Raw genomic sequence first — 8,898 nt, forward strand, 5'->3', positions numbered from 1 at the left:
TATAGGACGTGGATTCAAGGAACTTTGCCATTTTAGAATCTTTATTTCTTCACATTGTATCCAGAGTCTGCAACTCATTGTTAGTCCTTAGAGAGATCTTTTAGGACTGGCTTGAACTCTGGCGGAATCATTTCTGATTATTGATTTCCATTCATTAGATGGATGTGGGGTAGGGGAAGAAGATAAATCAGTTTTTAAACACACCTTTGAAACAAATGAGCTACCAAAGCAATTAAAAAACCCTAATTACATACCTAATATATATTATATGATAATATAAATATAACAATATAATACCTAAATATATATATACCTAAATATAATACATAAGCTACCTCAATCAATCAACTGGTTTGAGCATTAACCTTCACCCGGAGCCAATCGAAGTTTAAAACAAAATTTAATAATCTTATTAAAAAACAAACTGTATTCATTCCCAACTGGAACTATAAATTAGCTTGGTTATCTTCTAGGAAACATTCTTTTTATTTTGGAGTAGTAATAAAAAGGTCTCAAAGAATTCAGAGGCCATTCAGTCCTATTCAGAATTCCTGATGACCCCTGCTCCTAATGGGACGGTGCTACAGGAAGCCCGACTATAGGTGGGTAACCAGGTAAAATGACATTTATATACTGAGCTTCCATACACCATTGGTCTTAGTGAAAATAATAGTAATGATAATTATAGCTAGCATTTATATAACATTTTAAATCTTGTGAAATGCTTTATAAATATCATCTTCTTTGATCCTCACAACAGTCTTGAGAGATGTAAATACTATTAATATCTCAATTTTACAGATGAGTAAATTGAGGCAAACCAAGGTAAAGTGACTTAGGCTGAAGTTACTCACATTGCCTGAGATCCAGGTCCGGCGTTCTATCTACTGCACCATCTAGCTATCTCTTCTCATCTCCTTTAGCCTCTGAAGCACCTGCAGACTTTAAAAATATATCTGTTACTTTAGATCAGCTGTCAAAAAAAATATATCTTTTTTTTGGTGACAAGGAGCACAGATGGAAAGAGTGCTAGCTTTGAAGTGAGAGGGATCCAAGTTTGAATCCAGCCTTTGAAACTTATTATACCTGTGTGACCTTTTCCAAGGTCATCCATCTAGGCAGTAGACAGAGGTAAAATTTGAACCCAGGACCTCTGCCTCTAAACCCAGTGCTTTTTCACACTTCCTTTTTCTATTTTTTTTAAACTGAAGTAGCAAAAGGTTACTTGTTGAAAATGTAACAAGTCTCAAAGGTAGAGAAAGGGGAAGGCTATTTTATGTAATTTAAGCTTTAATAGGAAGTAAAATTCTCATTTCTGTAGTTTTTTAAGGTTAGCATAGCTCTCACATTTATTATCATACCCTCACAACTGCCTTGGGAGGTTGGCCATGTAATTGTTATTATTCAGATGGAGGAACTGAAACAAAGTGACTTTTAACTTCCCATTTTGTGCTGAGTTTAAATCAGCAGGTTTGGTTTTTTTTCCCTCCCCTTGAATGGTTGTTCCTTAGTATCTGAGATTGTTTAGAGCCACAGAGGACGGCCCTATCTTTCTCCTTATGATCTAAAAGAAATTTTTAAAAAATCTACAGAGAGAACAGGTACAAATGCCTGAAATAAATACTGGGCCTAGTGATCACAGGACGTGGTGAAATCCGTTGGTCTTGACTGAGTGCTTTGGCAGGGGCCTCTCTTATCCTGCCCCCACAAATTTGCTTAATTCACTTGGCAGAGGCTAGAACATGAAAATAAAGCCTGTCAGGTTCTCATCTATAAAAGTCCCTTATTTAAATTATATGTGGGAGGTGGGGAATGCTGCTGGGTTATAAGCTATAGGCTCAGCTAAAGCTCCCTCTTCACCAGGTGCATGAAACGGGAGGATTTTTTTCCCCTAGAGCTTCTTCAACATTGAGGGAAATAATCTCCCTGGGACCCCTCTGGCTTCATATTTTGGGATTTGTGCAGCACTTCCTCTCCTGTGCATGCTTTGGCTGGTACTGGCCCTTGAAAGGGGTTCAGAGGGGCAAAGCTAGAGCTCGAGGGCCTTTTCTACCAGCCCTGATTAGGTTTCCTGAGAGGATGGTGGGTTCCCCACTTAGCAGCCTCCTCCTGTCCTCCAGTCTCTGAGGATGGAGAGAGAAGGGTACCATTCTCCTCCCCAGTTAGGGATTCATCATTTTCTTTGTGACTGTCTTGGATGGGGGAGGACTCCCTCTATAAACCTGAAGCATCATTGCCTTGGAGGACGGTGGGATTTTTCCTCACAGGGGCTGAGGTTTCTGGGCTAAAACTGAGAGACAGAGAAAGGGAGGGGTGCAGTGTGATGTAAATGGCCTGAGATCAGGATGTGGACTTGAGCTGAGTTCTAGTTCTGCCTGAGACTAATCTCTCTGGGCCTTGGAGTTATATATCTGTACCTGTTGGAAGGGCTAGGATGCCTTGAAGTCTTATTATTATAATTATCACCGATGGACAGCTGGAAAGAATATTAGAAGTCATGGGCTCCTAGATATGGGATAAATTAGCTCTGTACTTCTTCAGCCTGAATGTTCCCTATATACAAGGAAGAGTGCCTCATCCCTATTCTCTCCCCCCAAAAGGGGAGGTACCCCAGGGACTTCTGGGGGGCCTCCCAGGGGAGTCTCTCAGGCACCAACTGTAAGAAGGCAGCCAGCTGCTGGCATATTTTTAGCTTTGTGGGCCAGGAGGAGGAGGAGAGGGGGGTTGTTAATGGCACCAGCTTAATTTGGTTTATTAGTCCATTCTTATGGGATTCAGAGCAGACTTGCAGAGGAATTATTCAAATGGTTGCTTTCTCCCTGTTGATGAGTAGAGTTACTGGTGGGCCCTGATTTATGCAAGCACCCTTTCTCTCCCTAGACCTCCACCCCCAGCCCCAAATATGTTTTTGTTAATTGATTTAAGAGGCAGTACCTCCCCCCACCATAAGTGAACTTGGCCATGGGGTTGGCCAAGTGGGGGTTGACTATACATTCCATGATGCTGACTCTGCTAATACCCTTTGGCATCAGAGTCCTGGGTGTTCTGCTTGCTCCAAGGGCCTTCATTAACTTGCTTTCCCCCAGGTCAGAACTCTGATACACACTGAAAGGGGTTCAGGACCAACAGGGTTGAGAGATAAGTCTTCAAGGGGCTGTACAAAATAGTCATTTTCCTTGTACAATTATTATACATTTTAGGACATTTCTTCAATAGTGCTCAATCTTTCCCCTCCCGGCATATTCCATCACAATCATAGACCACATTTTTGACTCACTAAATGAAGCAGGAAAAATGTGTATTTCTGCCTTAAAATGTTAGGGGGCATGGCAGCCTTAAATTTGGGGGAAGACACGTCCCACCTTTTCCTTCACTTTGTGTGATTGACTTGTTACATACCTGGTTTTTTTCCTTTGGGGGACACTTTCCCAAACTGGACCTTCCTGTATATTAAGCTGTAGTGGTCCAGCCTTCCCTCACTGCTCCTCCTCCCTCTATTTCTAGATGGGTTCAATACTCATCCTTCAGGGGCTGAACATGGACCAGGACCTCTTGGGTACTGATTATAAAGTAGACTCCAAAGTTTTCCTGATGGAAAGAGGGTGAGGGTTGGGAAATCTGTCTGTAGTTCAATCTTACATTAATTGCAAGAATTAATCATGTGCATTATTTGGAGTCACTTCAGACCAGGGGTATGTGAAGTGTAATTGGGATTGTTATATTTTCAGTGTGAGCACTTACTTGGAAATCCCTAAACACTGCAATTTAGGCCTTATTGTGTGGTTTTGTTGATTGTCTCTTGTTTTCAGAAAGAGTTAATAAATATAGATTAAACGTAAAAGTGCATTATTTGGAGACACTTCAGACCAGGGGTATGTTAAGTGTAATTAGGATTGTTAAATTTTCAGTGTGAGCATTTACTTGGAAATCCCCAAATACTGCAATTCAGGCCTTATTTTCTGGTTTTGTTAATTGTCTTTTGTTTTCAAAAAGAGTTAATAAACATAGATTAAATGTAAAAGTATATTATGGGTTTGATAGATATGGTTGTTAAACATTTACTATCACACCTCTGCCTGTATTTCTGATACCTGAAAGGTATCAGAGGGAGCTGATACAGAGAGGTTTTGGGGAAGGGAATCTGAGCAGAGGGAAAATACCAGTTGATAGAGACAGATATCTCTGAGCTTAGGAAAATGAAGCAGAGATCAGGTGAATGCTCCTTTATGGGGATGAGGTGAGGCAGGATAGTGCAGGAAAAACCCTTCTCATCAAATGGTGAGACTGGGGTTCAGTCCCATCTCTGCCTCTATCCTGATGGAGAAAGCCTGGGCAGATGGATTTCACTCATTTCCCCATCTGTAAAATAAGAGCCCTATATAAAATTGATCAATCCACACACACTTATTAGGCACTTGGTGTATACTAGGTGATGGGGTCAAAAAGAAAGGCAAAAAATAGCCTCTGCTCTCTACAAGCTTATTGTACATTCTCATGGGGGAGACAACAGGTGATTGAATAGATAAGAAAGAACATACAGTTGGGATTCTCTGGGTCATTCCAGAAAGCAAACCATCCCCAAGGGGAGATGTGTGGACTTTAAAACCCTTCAGGGGGGGTGGGTGCCTTGTTGGTGGCAATGGGAGGGGGCACAGGGTGGTAGGGATGTGCCAGTGGCAAGGGAGGTAACTGGTCCATTCTCATCCACAGAGGACACCCAGTGCTGCTCTCTCTGAAGGGCCAAACCCCAAATCAGACCAGCTTCCCAGCTCCCAGACTCCCCTCCTCCAGGACGACCCCCAGGATGGATAGCCTACCGGCAGCAAGTCCCGAGTGACCTCTTCTGTCTGGCCAGCTGTATGGCCAGGATGTCATCATTTTACATGTACAACCATGGACACACATGTTTAACGTGTGTGAGTGTGAGTGTGTGTATGAGAAAGAGAGAGAGAGAGAGAGAGAGAGAGAGAGAGAGAGAGAGAGATCTCAACTCAAAGACTGTCAAATCGGGCATTTGGGGTAGGTTTTATGAGAGCCAGTCTGGGAGCACCTTGACACCTGACTTTTCAGAAATCTACATATCCCCGGGTCTGTCCAAACCCCAGGCTCCTAAAGCTTCCTGGAGGTGTTGTCTGCCCCTCCCCTGCCCCTCTCCTTGAGCCCTTCTTTCCCCCACTCCCTCAAAAGGAGCCAGGATGAACCATGTGCTGCAAGTCCAAGTGAACCCAAGCTGAGATGAGCCTTACCCCCACCCTCTGTCCCTCTCCTCTTCCCCTCCCCCATGTACTAATGTCCCTAGTGCCCTGGTTCTGGAAGCCAGAACTTCTACCTTACTCTAGCTTGCCCAGGTTGGACTCAGAGGCTCACTCCACAGAGACTAGACTTGCTGCTCCCCTGGGTCCTTTATGGCCTGGGCACCCATAGGGCTGAGACCACCACTGGTGGGCATCCCCTGGTGCTGAAGGGCAGGACCAGTAGTCATTTTATCCTCGCCCAGGGAACTGGCCAGGTGCCATCTTCCGTTATGGAGTTCTCATGAATTGAGGTCCAGGGCAGAAGGTCCAGGGTCACCACCCTTTTGGGGTTATGGTCTCTCTGGGGAGCATTTTAACTTTTCAGGGTCTTCACACAGACAGGTCTGATTTTTTAAAAATATTTTCCTCATTTTTCAATCTTCTATTTTAACAAATGTCTATCCAGAGGGCTGTGGTCCTAGGAGATTGCCCGTTGCATTCTTGGGGACACTGGAAACCCCTCTCCTGACCCCTTCTTTCAGGGAAACAAGTCAGGGTTGGGGAAGAGATCTCAGGACTTCTACATCCTCTTCAGAACTGGAAAAATGGATGTTCTGGCTACCCTAGGGCTGGGGAAACAGCTTTTCTGCCCTCCTGGACAAATGTCTGTCTCTTTTTTCACTTTTTTTCTACTAGAAAACAAAATAAAAGAAATTTCATTCACTTTAAAAGAATAGATTTACTTTAAAATAAAAATGTAAAAACCAAATGTCTGAAGATGTGACTGTGTTGGAGATGAAGATTTCAGTAGGGAGGATGGGTGGGGGAGGGAAGATCATGACCCTTATACTCCTTAATTTGATCCTTCACTGTCCTCAACCTGCCTACCCAGGGTTCTTAGTGAACAATGGCAGGAGTGTCTCTAAGCAAAGGTCCTTGAGACCCATGGGTTGGAGAGAAGATTGGGGGAAATAGAAGTATGATATCAGAGCTGTATTCAATTTTGCTAGGCCATGAGGGGGAGTGTAGAGGCCCTGGCCTCTGGCCCCTTTTTGGTCTGCTTAGCTACTTATGAGCAAAAACTCCAAATAATGAGCAAGTATTTATATAAGCTTATATTTGCAAAGAATTTTTACAATATTAACTCATTTGATCCTCAACCTTAAACCTCAATCCAAGTTATACAACTCTGGATTTTATAATAGCAACCCTGATGCTATTATAATTCCCATTTAGCAGATGAGTAAATGAAGGTAGATAAAGATTAATTAATAACTCCTATTTTATAGATGGAATTAGGTGGGCTAAATAGATAGAGCACTAGGTTTGGGGAAGTCCTGAATTCAAATACTGCTTTAGATATTTACTAGCTGTGTGGCCCTGGGCAAGCCACTTTTGCTCACTGTCCTCATCTGTAAAATGGGAATAATAAGAGCACCTTCCTCCTTAGTTTTGTTGTGAGCATTAAATGAAATAATATTTGAGGAATGTTCTGCAAATCTTAAAAGTTCTATAGTGCTGATAGCTAAACCAAGTAGGATGAAAACAGAGAAAGAAAATTATAGAACAATTTCCCTAATGAATGTTGATGCAAAAATCTTAAATAAAATATTAGCAACGAGATTACAGAAAGTCATCCCCAGGATAATACACTATGACCAAGTAGGATTTATGCCAAGAATGCAGGGCTGATTCAATGTTAGGAAAATTAACAGTATAATCAACTATATCAGTAACCAAAGTAACAAAAATCATATGATCAATAGATGCAGAAAAAGCATTTTATCAAAAATCCAAACCCATTCCTGTTAAAAACACTTGAGAGTGTAGGTATAAATGGGCTTTTCCTTAAAAGAGTCAGCAAGCATCATATGTAATGGGGACTAACTGGAACCATTCTAATAAGATCAGGAGTGAAACAAAGCTGCCCATTATATCATTATTATTGTATTAGCAATGTTAGCTTTGGCAATAAAAGAAAACGAAATTAAAGAATTAGGGTTGGTAATGAGGAAACCAAATTATCACTCTTTGCAGATAATATGATAGTATACTTAGAGAATGCTGGAGTATCAATTTAAAAAACTATTAGAAAGAATTCACAACTTTAGCAAAGTTGCAGGACATTACCAACAAAGTCTAGCGGCAAGAGATACAAAAAGAAATTCCATTCAAAATAACTGTTAATAATATAAAATATTTGGAAATCTATCTGCCAAGGGAAAGTCAGGAACTATACGAACACAACTACAAAACACTTTCCACACAAATAAAGTCAGATCTAATCAGTTGGAAAAATATCAAGTGCTCATAGGTAGGCTGAGTGAATATAATAAAAATGACAATACTACCTAAATTAACCTACTATTTAGTACCATATCAATCTAACTCCCAAGAAATTATTTTACAGCTCTAGAAAAAAAATAGTAGCAAAGTTCATCTGGAAGAACAAAAGATCAAGAATTTCAAAGGAATTAATGAAAAAAATGCAAATGAAGATGTCTGAGTTGTACTAGACTTAAAACTATATTATAAAACAACAGTCATCAAAACCATTTGGTACTGGCTAAAAAATTGAGTAGTCAATCAATGGAATAGGTTAAGTTCACAGGCCAAATAGATGACTATAATAATCTAGTGTTTGACAAACTCCAAAACCCTAGCTATTGTGATAAAAACTCACTATTTGACAAAAACTGCTGGGAAAACTGGAAACTAGTATGGAAGAAATTAGGGTTCAACCTACACTTGACACCACATACCAAGATAAGATCTAAATGGGTTCATGATTTAGACATAAAGAGTGATATTATAAGCAATTTAGAGGAACATAGGATAATTTACCTCTCAGATCTGTGGAGAAGGAAGGAATTTGTGTGCAAAAAAGAACTGGAACTCATAATTGAACATCAGATAGATCATTTTCATTATATTAAGTTAAAAAGGTTTTGTACAAACAAAACTAATGCAGACAAAATTAGAAGGGAAGCAATATACTGGGAAAACATTTTTACATTTATGATAAAGATATATAGAGAATTGACTCAAATTTATAAGAATCCAAACCATTGTCCAATTGATAAATGGTCAAAGGATATGAACAATTTTCAGATGAAGAAAATAAAACTATTTCTAATCATATAAGAAGGTGCTCTAAATCACTATCGATCAGAGAAATGCAAATTAAGACAACTCTTGAGATACCACTACACCCCTGTCAGATTGGCTAAGACGACAGGAAAAGATAATGTGGAATGTTGGAGGGGATGTGGAAAACTGGGACACTGATACATTGTTGGTGGAGTTGTGAACGGATTCAGCCATTCTGGGGAGCAATTTGGAACTATGCTCAAAAAACTATCAAACTGTGCATACTCTTTGACTCAGCAGTGTTTCTACTGGGCCTATATCCCAAAGGGATCTTAAAGGAGGGAAAGGGATCCACATGTGCAAAAATGTTTGTGGTAGCCCTGTTTGTAGTGGCAAGGAAGTGGAAATTGAGTAGATGCCTATCAACTGGGGAATGACTGAATAAATTGTGGTATATGAATATTATGGAATATTATTGTTCCGTAAGAAACGGCCAACAGGATGATTTCAGAAAGGCCTGGAGAGACTTACACGAACTGATACTGAGTGATGTGAGCAGAACCAGGAGATCATT

General features: G+C 40.5%; 1 protein-coding gene across 4 annotated transcripts in view; it reads left to right on the forward strand.

Annotated features, from left to right (window-relative positions):
- SCARB1 (scavenger receptor class B member 1) overlaps positions 1-5,965 on the forward strand; it is a 98,073-nt gene extending 92,108 nt beyond the window's left edge. The window contains exons 12-13 of one of the 4 annotated variants that reach the window (XM_031948427.1): positions 474-614; positions 4,711-4,797. In XM_031948427.1, coding sequence (XP_031804287.1) covers positions 474-602 — 129 coding nt within the window. In that variant the 3' untranslated portion in view covers positions 603-614; positions 4,711-4,797. Of the gene's footprint in view, positions 1-473; positions 615-4,710 lie in introns of all 4 variants that reach the window. The other 3 variants (XM_031948426.1, XM_031948429.1, XM_031948428.1) reach the window with 3 other exon arrangements.
- Positions 5,966-8,898: the final 2,933 nt, after the last annotated feature.

This window comes from Sarcophilus harrisii, chromosome 1, assembly GCF_902635505.1.
Source record: "Sarcophilus harrisii chromosome 1, mSarHar1.11, whole genome shotgun sequence".
Lineage (NCBI taxonomy): Eukaryota > Metazoa > Chordata > Mammalia > Dasyuromorphia > Dasyuridae > Sarcophilus > Sarcophilus harrisii.